The following is a 17,466-nucleotide window of genomic DNA, read 5'->3' on the forward strand; positions in this document are numbered from 1 at the left end:
CTCAGTCTGCATCCTTTGTGCTGTGCTGCAGACATAAATCATGCTGCTGGTTGAAGAGACTGTTGTGACTACATCATCATTCAACAATAGAATTGGTGAAAAATACCATAAACTTCCATTATAGGGCTTTTTTGACATTTTTGTCAGGTGTAATAGCTTTTCAACTAACATTTAAGCACTGGATTCTCCAGTCCTCCACCAGTGTGATTTACTGAAATGTTTACTGAAATATTTAAGACGGATATTTATAGTCATGATCTGTAACTCTTCATTTGACAAGATGAAGCATCATCAATTGCTCAAGTGAAAAATCATCCAAAAATCCATCAACACACATCTGGAGTAAAATCTACTCCAACAGTCTTCAAGTTTATTTCTACAACATTTTTTTATATTCATTGAGCACTTTACTATGACACAAACATTTTATGCATTTTTACAACAGAGAAAATGAAGTTGTATGACTTTAATGAAGATAGTCTCATTCATTATAGAAAAAAATAATATAATACACTGAATGTAAAGTTTTTTCTTAATTGTATGTTATTTACAATTACATGAAAATTAAGCCATCGCAGTTTAAATGTACTTTATATGCAGTTAGTTCAACTGTACAGTGCTTTTTTGAAGCACTTAAGTACATCTTTATGTGTAATATATATTTTTACTTTGGAATTTAGTACATTTAAGATATAATACATGTAATTAATGTGAAGTAAAAAATAATATTGGGTAACAAATTACAGTTCATTGTAATCAAGCAAAATGTGTTCTTTATGTTAGTCAACACATCAAATTAAGTTATTTAAAATCCAAAACCTTTAGTTTGACATTATTGAAATGCTCGTTTTAAAAGAGTATTTAATTGTTTAAAAATACCATGACGGTGTACTCTCCTTAAGTACACTTAGTGGAATTTTTTTATTATTACTCTTTACCTAAACACGTAACGTTATATAAAAGCACAGTCTGTGTCTGTGTAGCATTTTGTTTTTGTTTGTTATCTGCTACTAAAGGCTTACCTACATCTCGAATAATACATGTAAAGTGTCGCAATGACCTTATTTTCTTCCGCAGAGGTTGTAAAACCAAGTTGAGTTCAGCAAATAACAGCACCTCTGTTAAAACGGATTCTGTCTATGGGTCGTGAACTATGGGCCTGAACGATTCGGCTTTCGTTTTCTGATCCATTTGGCTTTTTCGATACGAAACCAACGTTTGCGCGTGCGCGAGCGTGCGCGAGCGTGCGCGTGTCAGCTGACTGCTGCAGAGGGCGGGAGCAGCGGCGACATCTTGGATTTTTGAGTGAACGGTGACCACAACCTAAAACACCGAATACGCGGAATAACACGGAGCTTCTGTCAGAGCCGGACACAGCTGCCTCTGTTGATCCGGTCGGGGCCGGTCCGGAGTGACACAGAGACTGACACACCGAGGTGAGTGAAGGAATCCACCGACGAGTCAGTCGTGACAGCCGAGCCGGGCTAGTTATAGTTAACGTTAGCTTAACCAGCTAACCAGCTGGACGCGGGTTCTTCACGTTACATTCACTGATGGAAATGTGTTACATTAATAGCATTGAGAATTTGGGATTCTATAAATAAAGAAAACATAATTTAATACGCATAAAACCGTGATGTCTTTGCATTTGAATGGAAAAAGCTGCGGCTAGCGCCACATAACGTTAACGTTACTGTCAACGATTTCGGTGCATTTCGGACAACTGTTTTAAATTTTAAAAAATCTGTTTTATTTATACGTCGATATAGTAAACAAACAGCATGTATTTCAAGATATTAGTGTGGTTTTGAGGCGAGTCGCAGTGGACATGAAGGATCACGAGAAATGACATGTTCATTAATCATCATATTCATGTTTTATGGATATTCATTTCATATTTCATATTCATTTGATATTTATACGGCTTGTAGATATCACTTGTCACTATATCTCTCAATAATATGTCTTAGTAAGACAATATTTAAATGCTTAATTTTATATTTATATCTCTTGTTTGTTTTTTGGTTTGTTTTTTATTGTGGTCGCAAAACGACACAGTGACGATTGATAATCAATAATTACTCTGGATAATCAAGTAAACTTAAGTTGCTTGGCTTGGTTTTAAATATCATTAAATATTTTACAGCAAAAAGACATTCATCATAACCTGAAAGGTGGACGTTTTTACAGTTGAGTTTATTTATAATAAAAGGCATTTATTTGCTAAAAAAAAGCATAAACTCACTCTGTTGACTGACTCAAGAATGTAAATTGTGTACAACCGTTTTGTTCATGTTGACAATTTAGAAGGCTTATCAAATATAATGCTACAGTAGCCCTTAAGCATTCATCCATCAGAACAGACTTAAATGAGTTTGAAGGCAGGATTGGTTAATAATTAGTGTGTTTTTCTGCAGTCTTGAAGCGTTATACAGGTAGTTTACCCAAAAGCTAATACAAATTTTGATTGGTTACTCATCCTTCCAATAAATACATATTTTAAAGTGAATACAAATAATGTGTGCTAATAATTTGTCCCAATGTGTCTGTCACAGATCATTTACTCTTAATGAAAGAATATTTGGTGTGGTCTGCACATTTAATTTGCATGTTTTTTGTTTTGTTTTATTGATTTTTCTTTTTTTCTTTTTTTTTCTTGATTTCTGTGAGGTGTATTTTTAGTGTAACAGGAGCAGGGTATTTTATGGAAAATCTCCACGTGCTTTCAGCATCTTTGTGGTTGTGCATTTTAATCTCTTGTCTTGTTAAGCTTCTAAGGCAGTTTTTTTTTTTTTTTTTTTTTTTTTTTTTACATTTTCAACAGATCACCCTGAAAATATATATATTTTTAAAGTCAAAGCTATTGACAGTAATACAGCAATTAAAAAATAAGAATTTAAACTATTTAAATTCAATGCAAAAATGTTTCATGGTGTGTAGATTAGGGTTGTGCTAAATAGAGTTGCAAAGGGTTGGAAATTTTCTGGTAAATTTCTGGAAACTTTCAAAAAATCCCTGGAATATTTCAAAAATTCTGAAAAGTTTCCAAAATATCTGGAATATTTCTTTTTTGCAACCATAATGCCAAATAGAGAATAGTGTGACTGATGCCTCTGAAGATAACAAGACTATTGTTATTATTAGTAGTAGTAGACGTCTGTGACAGAAAAATGCATTAAAAAGAATTCAATGGAGTAACTAAAATCTAACTATAATCTCACAGAAACCTACATTTTTTCACATCAACTTCAAATTTGGGACATAACTTATTTAGTCATAAGGCTTTAATTTTATACCAATTTTAGTGTAAAACCTTTTATATAGAATATGTATTATATATAAAATAAAATGAGTATAGTGCATTTTTATTTACAGTAATTAAAAATTTCTATAACATTTTGATAAATAAATAAAAAAATCCACTTTTGCAATATTCTGCTGATTTTCTTCTTTAAAAAGAGACCAACCTTAGCTCTGTGTTCCTAAATTGTGTTCATAAATGACAACAATTTAAGTTTGTATAGTGCAATTTCATGCCTATTTTAAAAAAAAAATGTCGGGTGACCGTTAAGGAGTCAAAGTCTTTGTCCTTATTTTTTTGATGAGTTCCCCATCCAGTGACTTACAGCTTGGCTCCGCCTCTTTCTTCAGTTTTCCATCATGGCCAGTGAACACTGAGTGAGACCAGCACCATGATCGGAGGACTCTTCATCTACAATCACAAGGGCGAGGTGCTGATCTCCCGGGTCTACCGGGATGACATCGGGTAAGTCCGTGAAATGTGAGGTTGTGGAGAAGTTGGGCTCTGATTGCTTCAACAGGAGGTAGATCCAGGTTATATCATCAAGGGTACATGTCCTTCATGTTCATGCATATCATGTTTTCATGATGTGTCGGTTTGATTTCTTTTCCTTCTTTTATTCACCCTGTCAGATCTGATTCCACTTGATTGTGTAGGGATAAATGTCCTGACCCGACATTTTTTTTTTTCCCCATATGTGACCCAGTTCCATCTTCAGCTTGGGTGTTAAGAGAAACAGGAGTGTGGAACACAATCAAGATCAATTTTAGATCACTGTTAGAATTTTAGAATGAATGTTAGGCCTCTGATTTCGTGGAAGTTCCTTTTTTGGGAGATCCAGGAATCCCTTAAACCACAGAGATGGTCTGTTCAGAGAAGGGTTGCTATGGATACAGTGGGTCTGTACACCGCTGCCAGCTCATACTGTCGCAGTGTGTGTGTGTGTGTGTGTGTGTGTGTGTGTGTTCACGCAGGCGTGCAGCGCTTTATGAGAAAGAGATCATTAGATGAAGTCGCAGTGCGTGTGCATGATGAGTGTGCTTGGAGGAAAGGGAACTCTGGGAAGGAGACCGCATTTAATGTCATCATGAAATTAAAGCCCTCCGTGTCTACAGTTCATTTGTGTATATGTTTAACATTTTTTGAACTTGTAATGTTAAATCAGAATGTCATAAAAAATGCCTCTCTGGAGAACGTATACAGGTCTTTTCAAATCATTTAGGAAATTTAAATTAAACTCTGCCCATGCAAGCTCACATTCATCTGCCGCCTCTTTTGAATCCCACACCCACATCTCAACCGCCAATCAACAACCAGTGCACAGAACCCAGTCTTGTTTCACCTGTTTATGACACTGTTTAGGGCAGCATCTCAATGGCAGTAGCTTGGCTGGCACATGAACTAGTGTCACATCACATACACAGAACTGTAAAGGTATTAATGGCAACGCGTCAAAAGGAAGGTTCGGTTTAGTTTAAAGACAAGTATTTGCCAGAAATGTATTGTTCAGCAGAATGGATGTAGCCTACTACTACTGAAAAGAAACCAACATTATTTTTAAGGAATAATCAAACATTCCCTCCATGTTTTAATTTTAATAGTAAAATCCCCTTTGTTTACCAAAAAAATAATGTTTGCTTAATTTTCAGTGATTAAAATATAAATGAAATCAATGTTTTATGCCTTCATTTGATAACTAAAAAAAAAACAAGATTTCTGAAAAAAAGCTACTGTAAGAAAAAATTTAATAAATTAAGTTGTTTTCATGCATTTAAATAATTAGACATGCTAAAACACTGAATTAGGTTACAATAAACCATATGGTGAAGAAAAAAAAAACATTTCATAGGGCTCTAAACATTTCATTTTTGTTAAACTTTTAATAAACTGATGTGAATGTATAACTTTCCTGATTTTAATTAATTAAAAATGCTTTTTGATTAATACAATTGAATTAAACCATTAAAAAAAAGTCAAGAAAAATTTAACGGAAAAAAAAATGTAATCCAATTTTGTGTTCAAAATGTAGAAAAATGTATATAATAAGCGAGTACACCATGAATCCATTTTCCAAACCGTGTTTTTAGCTTGTCCTGAATCACTAGGGTGCACCTATAATAAGTGTTTATTTTCGGACTATTTTAGATTGCTTCGGGGGATACCGCGGCAGAGTAACCCAGTACCTTTGTGATTCTTCATAGACCTAAACAGAGAGAAGTAGTTCCAGCTACGATGTTCTTCCGCAAGACGCAAGCAGTTCTGTTTATTAACCGCTAGAGCGTCAAAAGTTACCGACTGCAGCTTTAATGCTATACATTTTTTTTTAGAGCAGTCCAATCAATCACGTTTGGTGGAGGTGTTGATTAGGTATAGTGTTGAGATTTTGTTTGATAATTTTTCTGTTTAGTTGGTTGATCTAACTGTTATGTTTGGGATAAATCCACACCAGTCTCACACCATCTTGATGGTGTTTCTGCAGGAGGAATGCAGTGGATGCGTTCCGTGTGAATGTGATCCACGCTCGCCAGCAGGTGCGCTCACCTGTCACCAACATCGCCCGCACCAGCTTCTTCCACGTCAAGCGCTCCAACATCTGGCTGGCTGCCGTTACCAAGCAGAATGTCAACGCAGCCATGGTGTTTGAGTTCCTCTATAAGATGTGTGACGTCATGGCGGCCTATTTCGGCAAGATCAGCGAGGAGAACATCAAGAACAACTTTGTGTTGATCTACGAGCTTCTCGATGGTATGAGAACTTCCCTTTACTGAATTATCTTTAAATTATTGATACAGTAAAAAGAAATTTGCCTGATTGTTGCTTGACATAACATTGATTATACTGCAGTTGAGTTTTCTCTTCAGCTCCAGACGGTCCCACAGCTGTTGTGCTGTTGTTTTTTTAGGTTTTGATTTTTATGAAATGTCGATGAGAAAATCAAAACCTAAAGAAAATACTGCACACACAGACAGCCATCTCCTCTGCTCTCTGAGATGGATGCTGTTAATATACAAGTGAAGTCACATTTATTTGTATAGCACTTTATACAGTACAGACTGTTTCAAAGCAGCTTCACAGTAATAAACAGAAAAATAACGCTCAGTTTTGCACAGTTAATCAGTTATGAAACTAATTTACTTTCAGCTATAAAGCAGCTCTGTAGAACTGCCTTGACTGACTATAATGCCCCATAAATTTAGAAACCCTTGTGATACCTGACATTTAAGACTCTTGATGAGCACAATTTTCTTTATTGAAGATGCTGACAACATTGTTTTTAAGCTGTAGTTTGCATCCCTTCCATAATAAAATCTCACTTTACAGACACTGTACAATAGACAGAAGCAATCTGATTGTTGGGAAGCTCTATAAAAATCTTTTGCTTGAACAACATTATTTGTAATTTAATTTAAATGCTATACAATTACATTTAATTTAAATCATATGTATACATTACATTTAATTAAAGCAATGTAATAACTTTAATAAATATTATCTAAAATATAAAAAATATTATTGAACTCCCTAAAATATATACATTTTAAAATGTATAATTGTTTATTATAGAGTTTTATATTATATGTTTCTTCATAATATATATTAAAGTGGGGTTAAGATTTTTTTTTTTTTTTTTCTGGTTAAAAAAAAGTATTTATTTTGAATGCATTTGTTTTGTTAAGAGTACACCAGTATATAAGATGACCTCAACACTAATAGACATGAACCACAAGTTCAAAACCAAATTTTTTTTGACTTTATTGATTCTGTAGCACTCCTATATATTGCTTTATTAGTTCAACACATAGTCAGTTTTTCTCTTTGCCCTTACTATAGAGATCCTGGATTTTGGGTACCCCCAGAACTCTGAGACTGGAGCCTTGAAGACCTTCATTACTCAACAGGGTATTAAGAGCCAGGTGCGTTCTGAATGAAACGCCAGCATTTGGTCCATTAGGTTTTCTAATATGTTGAATGCTTTATGAAAATGGACAGTTAATGTACCTATAACAGAAGTGTTGGAATCTGATTTAACGGAGCACAGCCTTTATTGAAGCATGTGGAAACTGAACTGTGTGTTAATGTTTTTGTCACCTTCATCTTTACATCACTGCTCACCACGTGCCTGATGACCTGTAACTCACTGCCTCCAGCATCATGTAAGCACAGCTGTACTCACACAGTCATAGAGTGCTGCGGTGATGATGTTTTTTTGTAGGCCAGCCATCCCTCGATGAAGACCCAATAGGATTTTCTTTCCCCTTGACTTTTGATGTTTTAGGTTCATTTCAGAAAATTAGCTGACCAAAAAGGATTTATGATTCTTACATGTTTTGGTGATCATGATAATCTTCATGATAGTCTTCAGGAATTTAACAAATAAATCTAAATTAACCTAAAATGTTAAAGGGATCAATTGATGCGATTTCATGTTTTCCTTTGTTTTCGGAGTGTTACAAGCTTAAAGCGCAAAGATTAAAGTCTCAAACCCAAAGAGGTATTCTTTTAAACAGTTAAGACTCGTCCATACTCTCCTAAACGTCTAATTTAAACACGTGTCTACGTCACTGTGTGGGAAGATTTGCATAACACCGCCCAAATGAATATGCAAGGAAAGATGGTGTAACTTTTATTCTCGATGTGGTATAGTTGCTGCTGCTATGTCGCAGAGATGCTGTGTTTCCAAATATGGCAAGGGGCGTAACGTTTCAGTCACACGCTTGAGGTATTCAACCAATCACAACACACTGGATAGCTGGCCAATCACAGCACACCGCGCTTTTCAGAACGATGAGCTTTGTAAACAATGGACGCAATTTTAAAAAGAGGATAAACAATTGTAAGGTCCAGACACTCGGCCCAAGGAAGGTATCCGGTGCTGGATGAAGGTTTCCTGCGTGTTCTGTCTTTCAGCGCGTAGAGTTATTCATTTTAGGTTAAACTCAAATCTGACTCCATTTTATTATTTAATCTGACTCCATTTTATTATGACCTCGAATTTAGGTTGAAATGCAAATTGGTTGTATGCCTTTTTAATTAATATTCTTCTGACATTTGATTATTCTAGTTAACTCTATTTTTATATTAACTCATTCATTTGGGTGCTCATGTTGCTAACAAGGATACAACGTAATCTACTAGTCAATAATTACAGAGTAAGACAGAATAGAATCAAAATGTAACAATTTATTTACAGTCAGGTAGATATGTATTTTGCCAATTACATATCCAATTGAAACACATCAAATCATATCAATACAAAACATCAAATTCTCAAAGATGAATCTAAAAGTAAAATATGCATACCTGACCTTAGAAAATACATAGTATGAAGTGAAGAGACACACAACACACTACGGGCTTTCTGGCTACAGAAATCGCCCTGATCCTTTTGCTGCAATCCTTTAAATACCTCAGACCAAGACAAACATCCCCCGAGATGAAGACAGAAACTAACAATTGGAATTTGCATTAACTCAGGTCCCAAGCCTGGGTGGTTTTACAACTCAATGGGAACAGGGGGTAATTTACATGGAGGGCCCTAGGAAAGGACACTCCCTCCCATCAAAGTAATCAAGATATCTCTTGACTCTTCAGATCTGTATTATCTTCTAATCTACTTTTGTGAGAGTGAGACCATTGTACCAGTTGCACTGAGACATTTCCAATGATACTAAACATGAGTGTTAGTTCACTTGCATTGACATTTTCATGTAATCATTTTGAGCAGACTGAGTAGAAGGAAGAATGGGTGAAGGGATTTAAAATGAAACAAATGGCCAGAAGGGGAGGAGGTCTCCTGCTCCTCCACTCTGTGGGGTGTCTTGAAGATGCCCGTGTATGTTTTTATTGTCTGTTTCTCAGGAGATCAAAGTATCTCAGGTTCTTTCGTCCTTACACAATAATGTATGATATGTGAACAATTGTGTGTTTTTTTTAAACCTTAAAACCACATTGCAATACACAAAATACACAAAATAATGCTCTTTTCTTTTTTTTTTCTGTTTTTTTTAGCAATGTCATATGACCCCTTTAACTAGTTGGCCTACAAATACAGCATCCCTAAAGCACTCTATACCTCACTTTTATATTTCTTATAAGCTTTACATGACAACTTTGAATACAAAGTAACTTGCTTGTTGTTTAGTGGTGCTCATGTTTCTCTCACACTCTACGTTTTTGGTTCTTCTCAGACGAAAGAGGAGCAGTCTCAGATTACCAGTCAGGTCACCGGACAGATCGGCTGGAGACGTGAGGGCATCAAATATCGCCGCAACGAACTCTTCCTGGATGTGCTGGAAAGTGTGAACTTGCTGATGTCTCCGCAGGGTGAGCCTTACTGTCCTCTACTGGCTGAGAGTTACAGTACCACATGGAGATCATTACTTTGCATTGAAACTTCATGTAGCTGTGTTTTCAGTGCGTCTGTGTGTGTGCAGGTCAGGTGTTGAGTGCACATGTCTCAGGGCGTGTGGTGATGAAGAGCTATCTGAGTGGAATGCCTGAGTGCAAGTTTGGCATGAATGACAAGATTGTCATTGACAAGCAGGGCAAAGGTGGCACGACTGATGACTCGGGCAAAAGGTGAGTTGGATGACACTGAAATGGAAATGTGAGAGCCTCTGTGATAAATAAATCATTGAAGATTGTTTATGCTTCTTACTAATTTACTAATTGCCATTTAATCACTCATCCTAAGGCCATTAAGTTATTTAACTTATCACCTTTATATATATATATTTTTTTTGTTCTGTCAAACGATTTATCTCATCCAAAATAATTGTTTACATGTTATATGTATGTGTGCTGTGTACATTTATTATGTTTACATAAATACACACATGCATGTGTATATATTTTAGAAATATGTTATGTTTATGTATTAAATAAGTGTAATTATAATATGAATCACAGGAATATAAATATATACATATAAATATTTTCAAAATATATGCTGTATGTGTGTATTTATATATACATAATAAATACATAACAAACACACACATATTAATATAAATTAATTTAGCACAATTTTTTTTTAAATAAAGGGGTTATGAAATGGATAATCAAAATGGCATTAATATTTACACATGTAAGATGTTACTCTACATTTAAAGAATCATGCAAGTTTCATACCTCGAAGCAAACTCCAGTTTAAAATGAGTTTTCTGAAACGCCAGGAATTGAAATCACTCCAGTTGTGATGTCATGATTTTCCTCTACATGCCCTCTAACAGTCATATGCAAATCAAGGAGGTTTGCTCTTGGAAACTCATGTCTGTGTTTTAATCACTGGTTCATTTCAGTCTGACTCTGGTTCAAACATATATGACTATATTATAGCGCTGGCCGTCTTAAACATCAGATATATATATATATATAATTTTTTTTTTGTTTTTACAAATATTTCAACTTTTCTTTTTAAAGAAAAAGCTTTGATAACTGCATAAGCTAAATTCCAGAAACCTAATATAAAGATCTAAAAAAGCATTTTATTAGGGCTGCATCAGCTGATTACCGAAGCGGCTATACTGACACGATGCACATTAAATATCGCATGCGATTTATTGTGCAGCCCTACATATTATGACCCCTTTAAATTTAATCTAGGATCAGCATTTGTGTGACTATCTCACAAACCCCTAGAGGTTCACAAACACACGGTTAAGAACCCGAGTTCTTCAAAAAATGGAATTGACAAGTGGCATATTAGTGACACAGTTGGTCATATTTTTGAATCTCTCCCCTACAACCCCCATTATATAAGAACTAATTTACAGTAAAGTCAATTCCTGATCATTTAAGTCAGGGGTAGGCAAGTTCAGTCCTAGAGAGCCACAGTTCTGCAGAGTTGAGCTCCAAGCCTGAAAAAAAAAAAACCTCACCTACCGGTAGACTTAGTAATCCTGAAAACACTGATGAGCTGGTTCAGGTGTGTTTGAGTAGGGTTAAAGCTGAACTCTGCAGGACTCTGGCTCTCTAGGACCAAATTTGCCTAAATCCTGATTTAAGTCCTGTTAAATGTTAAAATCCATCACATTGTAAAAGTAAAATGGGTTGTAAATGCCAGACCACAGTGACTTTAAAATTGGAGTAGTTTTGATTTGTATAACATCCCCCTCGGCTTCAAATGTAAGGCCTTATGAGCAGACCAGTTGGACACAATATTACAGGAAGTCTCACATGGAGCGAATTCATTCCTCCTGGCCTTTTCTGTGTTCTGTAACATCCTGTCTCGCGGTCTCACTCTCCCCCTGCTGCATTTTGTGCTAGAAGGTATATGAATCTTTACAGAGGAATGTTGGATTCGCCCTTTATTTTTTCCATTTTCTTCTGTTGATTTGTGTGCCTCTCTCCTGCTGGACTTCAGTGAGTTGGGGGGCAGGTAGCGTAACTCTCACTCCTGACGTCACCTGATCTATCACCTTCACTCTGTCCTGTCTTAGCCATTTGTCCGCTGTCTTCGTGTCATGCCATCAAACGTTTCAATAAAGATGATCTTTTTGCATGGGATGACACTGCCGTTGCCTCCTGATGTGAGGTGCTTAGCAGCTCTTGGTAAAGGATTGTAGCGTTTTCTTCAGTTTATTTGTCTCGTCTCATACAAAGTCTGTCCCCTGTCTTGTTTTACTTAAAAGCCTCTTACCTGAGTGAACTAATAGACTCATTAGAGTCTGTGTTAAAGTGATCTTCTCTTGTGACCCCTCAAGCACCTGCCCCCCTCAGCTCTGACCACAACATAATGCTAGTCACTTAAATCTAGTATCTAAACCACATCCCTCTTACAGACCTTCCCATGCGGTTTTGTTGTGGTCACCATGCTAAAAACAAACATCCTTCCCAACATAATGACAGTATAGCAGGATGTGCTTGTGCATCATGGGTAACCGAGGTAAGCGGTATCACAGTTTTGCACAATTTAATAATTATATTTACTGCAATATGCTCTACCATTCAAATGTTTGGAGTTGGTATAATTAAAAAAATATATATATATTTTGATTTAGCAAAGATGCCTTCATTAATTTGGCAATAAAGGCATTCATAATGATAAAAAAGATTTGTTTCAAATAAATGGCATTTTGAACTTTTGAACTTTATATGCATCAAATTAATCTTAAAAAATGTATCCAAAAAAATATGAAGCCTGTTTTTAATATTTATTAAGAAAAGTTTCTTAAGCAGCAAAACATTTTGCATTTTTGTTTTGGTGAACACAAGACTTCTTGCTAAAAAAATTGCAGACAACAAAACTTTTGAACCAAAGTGCAGTTGTTGATGGAAATTAAAAATGGCTTAGATATTAAATGAGATGTTTTGCATAACTGACTGAATGACAGTTATTTGGAACTTTGACATCTAGTCAAAAATAATTTTGTAACAAATTAATATGTCAGACTTTATTTTGCAACACAAGCAGAAATTTTACTAAACTGTAACTGAATAAGCAACATTCACAGCTGTTGTAAAATAGCTATTAAACTTCACATATCAGTTAAAATGTGTCAAGTTGCGAGGTTGCTTGACAATCGTTAACTAGGTGAAGCCTGCTTTGTGTTGTGCCTAACAAGTCTTTCCTTTCCTTGTTCAGGACGCATCAAGCTTTGTGTTTTCGCATCAGTTCATGTTTCTTCATCACTCTCATGTGTAAATGCATAAAAAGCCCTTCCCACTGATGTAGCAATCTAAATACATCCTGCGTTATACATCACAATCTTTCCCAGTTGACCATTTTCTGCCGTCACACCCCTGATGATTGATGTGTGTTCGGTCTCTCTGCAGTCTCTGCTCATGCTTCATTGTTTCCTCATCGTTTCTCTCCTCTGTGTCCCCTGCTGCAGTGGGAAACAGTCCATTGCGATCGATGACTGCACGTTCCATCAGTGTGTCCGTCTCAGCAAGTTTGACTCGGAGCGCAGTATCAGCTTCATCCCTCCTGATGGAGAGTATGAGCTCATGAGGTCAGTGAAGAGCATGTGTGTGTGACTGCATACGAGTGTGTCCCACAGCACCATGACAGTGTCCTTGTCTCAGGTACCGCACCACTAAAGACATCATCCTCCCCTTCCGCGTCATCCCATTGGTCCGTGAGGTGGGCCGCACCAAGCTGGAGGTGAAGGTGGTGATCAAGTCCAACTTCAAGCCCTCCCTGCTGGCACAGAAGATAGAGGTGAGACTGACAGCAGAAATAACATTCATTATTCTCAAAGTGCATAATTGGTTTTATGTATTGAAGTGTAAATCGTGTGTTTCTACAGGTGCGCATTCCTACTCCACTCAACACCAGTGGGGTTCAAGTTATCTGTATGAAGGGAAAAGCCAAGTACAAAGCCAGTGAGAACGCCATTGTTTGGAAGTACGGCTTGATTTTACTGTACAAGTTTATTATCTTCATTTGCGTTTTCATCGGTTTTGGCCATTCAAAAACAGAGGATTGAGGATTTCATTAAACAAAATTTGCTTCATACTTTTTTAAGACTATTACTAACTTATGCTCCCATTGTCATGGAAAACCTGGGAATAGCGTGGTTTACATTTGTAATTTCAAGGACTGTTTGTTAAAAACTACAGAAAGTTTTTTTATTTTTATTTTGTGTATCCATGCATCCAAATACTCCACCCATCAATACGAATACCTCATTCGTCCATCATCCATCTGTATGCATCCATCCAACCAGTACTTTATCCATCCATCCATCCAAATATTCCACCCATCAATACAAATACCTCATCCATCCATCCATCCAAATACTCCACTCATCAGTACAAATACCTTATCCATCTATTCAAGTACTTTATCCATTCATCCAGCCATCCAAATACATTATACATCCATCCATCCGTCCATCCATCCAAATACTGCACCCATCAATACAATACAATATCGTCCATCTATCCATCCATAATACCTCTGTCCATCCATCTGTCATTCCAAATACTTTGTCTGTCCATCCAAAATATCAGGATGTTTTTGCCTTTTTGGAGACAATTTTACAATAATAAATACTCACTTAAAACTAAATTCCAAGGATTGGAACTTAACATACAAATGCAAATATTTCTCAGAATTCTCTTTAAAGTTGAGGTGAAACAGAAATAGTAGTATTTTTTTTCTTTTAAATATTCTGCTAATTTTTGACTTTTTTTGAATTTTTTTTGTAGGATCAAGCGAATGGCTGGTATGAAGGAATCTCAGATCAGTGCCGAGATCGAGCTGCTTCCCACTAATGACAAAAAGAAGTGGGCTCGCCCACCCATCTCCATGAACTTTGAGGTCAGCCTGAAGCCCCCAACCTCTTTCACACATGTAGACAACTTCTTCTTTAGGCTGTTCTGCAGCTTTTTTTTTTTTTTTTTTTCAGCATGGTCTCTAAAACTGGACGGATATTTTTAAAAGTTCTTTTAAGTGGCATGTATTTATGCTGATACAGTAGTATACCAGGTTGTTCTGAGATTTTCTTTAGATGCTTGGTGCAGTCTAATGCAATCTTTGTTTTATTTTTCTTTTGTTTTTCAGGTACCATTTGCTCCATCAGGACTGAAAGTGCGCTACCTGAAGGTCTTCGAGCCAAAGCTCAATTACAGCGATCACGATGTCATCAAATGGGTGCGTTACATCGGTCGCAGCGGCATCTATGAGACCCGCTGCTAACAGCAGCCCTTCTGTGAGGAGGGGGAGAGACACAGTTGAATAAATGGGTGGGACGAACAGAGGACGAAGAGAATGGAGTTATTCATTGTCTCGCTCTCCCCTCCCTTCCTCAACTTTTTATATGGGGCTCTGTTCACACCGAAAACATCAACTAAGGGAGACCCAAAAAGAACATCCAAAACATCATGAATTCAAACAAATGTGCCCTTCAGAATAAAACACACAGATTATCTGCAATGATGGAAATTGTTTATCGTCCCTCCAGAATTTCACTTGCTATAGGTAAACCCCCATTCGTTTCTCCTTTCTAATTCTTCCACAACATGCATTCCAGACCCAGTCCCTATTAAATCCCAGCTAATATGAGGCATGGGCCCCTTTTCAAGCCGGTGATTAGCGCTGAATCAGTGTGGCCATTTCTGGCTCCTAAATCCCTATCTGCTAACCTTCATGTGTCGTTTTTGTAGAGTATCAGTTGGGTATCGTCCACATTCTTGTTCTCAGTGAATTAGTGTAAACGTTAAGCCAGTTGCCCGCAATGTTTTTGAGCATATCTTTTCAGTGTTCATCCAGAGTTTTATGTACTCTGATGTTACCATTTTGATTTTGACTCAGTTTTTTTGTTGTCTCAATATAAAATAATTTCTCGATGTGACCAAAACGAGGTGTGAGGACGTTTGAATTAAAGCAACAAATTGTACTAAAGCTTAAGTCCAGCTGTCTGTGTGCATGCATATATGCTACTATATACACTGTAACAAAACCACCACACCGATTGGTGTCATATAGTGACTGATGCGTATGTGTGTGAGTCAGGGGTCCCCAACATCTCTCAGGGACTTTACATTTGTGCACTTAACCTTCTTTCCATGTCACACTTTCACTTTCATCCTCGTTCACCACTTTGTTTACTTGACTGAAGTTTACCGGATGAGTTTGTCGAGTGCACTGCGTCAGTCTTTGCATCAGCGAAATCTCTCCCTGCATTTCAACACGTCTCATGGGATTAGTTTGAAGGCAAATGCAACTTCAAAAAGACGCATTTCACTAAACACTTAAGAGAGGGGCTAGAATATTAGGGAGAACCTTTTCTAAACCTCTTTCCTTAGTCCAGATCTAAGGCAGGAGATTTTGGAGATGTCAAAACATATAAGCCATGTCTGCCTTTAAGGTCTTGAACACCGTGCTCGCTCCTTTCATGTGCATATAAACTCTCCACTCTGTGGAAGGCGCTGGAGGATTTATCTTAATGCGAAGGCATTTTGGATGCCTACTATGCTTGTGCTATCTACGTTACGTTTTCAGGCAACACTACAAACTTGACCCTGCAGATATAAGTGTGCATCTTCTTGAACACTTGTGTCATAACACTTACACCGTCTGACCTCAGTATGTTTCAGCTCTGAGAGATGATGAGGCTCCTTTTGCTGTGTATCGTCTTCATTTGGTAACTCTGTGACTGTTGTCTTAATCCTAATAAAATCAGTTACTCTAAACAGAGTTGGTGGTTTTGTTTCATATTATATAAACATTTTATGCCATTTTAAAGTTGGTATCTTTTAGCTTTTTATCTAAATCTGTTGGATAACTGACTAAAAAGACTTAAAACTAACTGTTCCAAACAAGCGTTTGGAGGTTTTATCTGGACTCTTCGTTTACTATGAGCAGAGCTCTTTTTAAATGTTGTGTGAATGTTTCTCTGGATTGGTTTATATTGGCTGGAGTGTACTGTAATCCTGTAGATGGAAGCATTTAATCAAACTGGCCAAAATGCTAGATACATGAACACAAGAATGTGTTGAACCTAGTGAATTATGGGTGTTGAATTATCTGGGGAGAAAAAAAGAAATGACGTGGATACTACGTCAAACCACCAAAATCCACTGGATGAGTGAGACTTCTAACTGAAAAGCCTTTTTGCTTCATAGTTCAATGGCTTTGTTTAGCACATAAAGTAAGAGAGCTTCAGACGAACGTAACAAGAGCTGCATATTGGTGCATAACACCAATTGGTGGCACAGAACAAACTCTTACTTCAAAATGAATCATGAGAAGCAGTAAAGTTTATCAAAAAAAATTGTTGCCGGTCGTGCAAAGTTAGTTTTAAAAGTAATGCATTAAACTACTGTGTAACTGCATTACTTGGTTACTTTTTATGGAAAGTAATGTGTTGCATTACTTTTGTGTTCCCTTTTCTCATTTAGGCTTGTTTGTTTAAAAAAAAAAAAAGTTAAATGTGGAAGCCTTTTCACACCAAATGTGAAACAAATCAGCCTCAAAACTGAAGGAAAAGTACATTCAGAATGGAGAAAAAAGTTCAACACTTCAGCAATTAAAAATATAATGAAAAATTTTATCTTAATATTTTGTTGAATAGTATTAGAATTGGATCATCCAAGGTCAGCAGCAAGGACAGTTAATAAAATGGAATTAAACATAAAGGATATTTGTGTTATTTAACATATCTTAATTATTGCAGATTTGAGTTACTCATTCTGAGAAATGCTGAATCTGTTTT

General features: G+C 36.5%; 1 protein-coding gene across 2 annotated transcripts; it reads left to right on the forward strand.

The window, feature by feature from the left end:
* Positions 1-1,254: 1,254 nt before the first annotated feature.
* LOC127977198 (AP-2 complex subunit mu-B) lies at positions 1,255-16,444 on the forward strand. 2 transcript variants are annotated; one of them, XM_052581914.1, is made up of 11 exons: positions 1,255-1,436; positions 3,607-3,766; positions 5,781-6,046; positions 7,133-7,215; positions 9,490-9,625; positions 9,736-9,880; positions 13,138-13,257; positions 13,331-13,466; positions 13,555-13,652; positions 14,459-14,570; positions 14,814-16,444. In XM_052581914.1, exons 2-11 carry the CDS (start codon positions 3,693-3,695, stop codon positions 14,946-14,948), a joined length of 1,305 nt encoding a protein of 434 aa, XP_052437874.1. In that variant the 5' UTR covers positions 1,255-1,436; positions 3,607-3,692; the 3' UTR covers positions 14,949-16,444. The 2 variants fall into 2 exon arrangements, with proteins under 2 accessions (XP_052437874.1, XP_052437872.1); XM_052581912.1 differs by having other exon boundaries at positions 3,652-3,766.
* The last annotated feature ends 1,022 nt before the right edge of the window (positions 16,445-17,466 follow it).

Source organism: Carassius gibelio, chromosome B18 (genome assembly GCF_023724105.1).
Source record: "Carassius gibelio isolate Cgi1373 ecotype wild population from Czech Republic chromosome B18, carGib1.2-hapl.c, whole genome shotgun sequence".
In the NCBI taxonomy this organism is placed as follows: Eukaryota; Metazoa; Chordata; class Actinopteri; order Cypriniformes; family Cyprinidae; genus Carassius; species Carassius gibelio.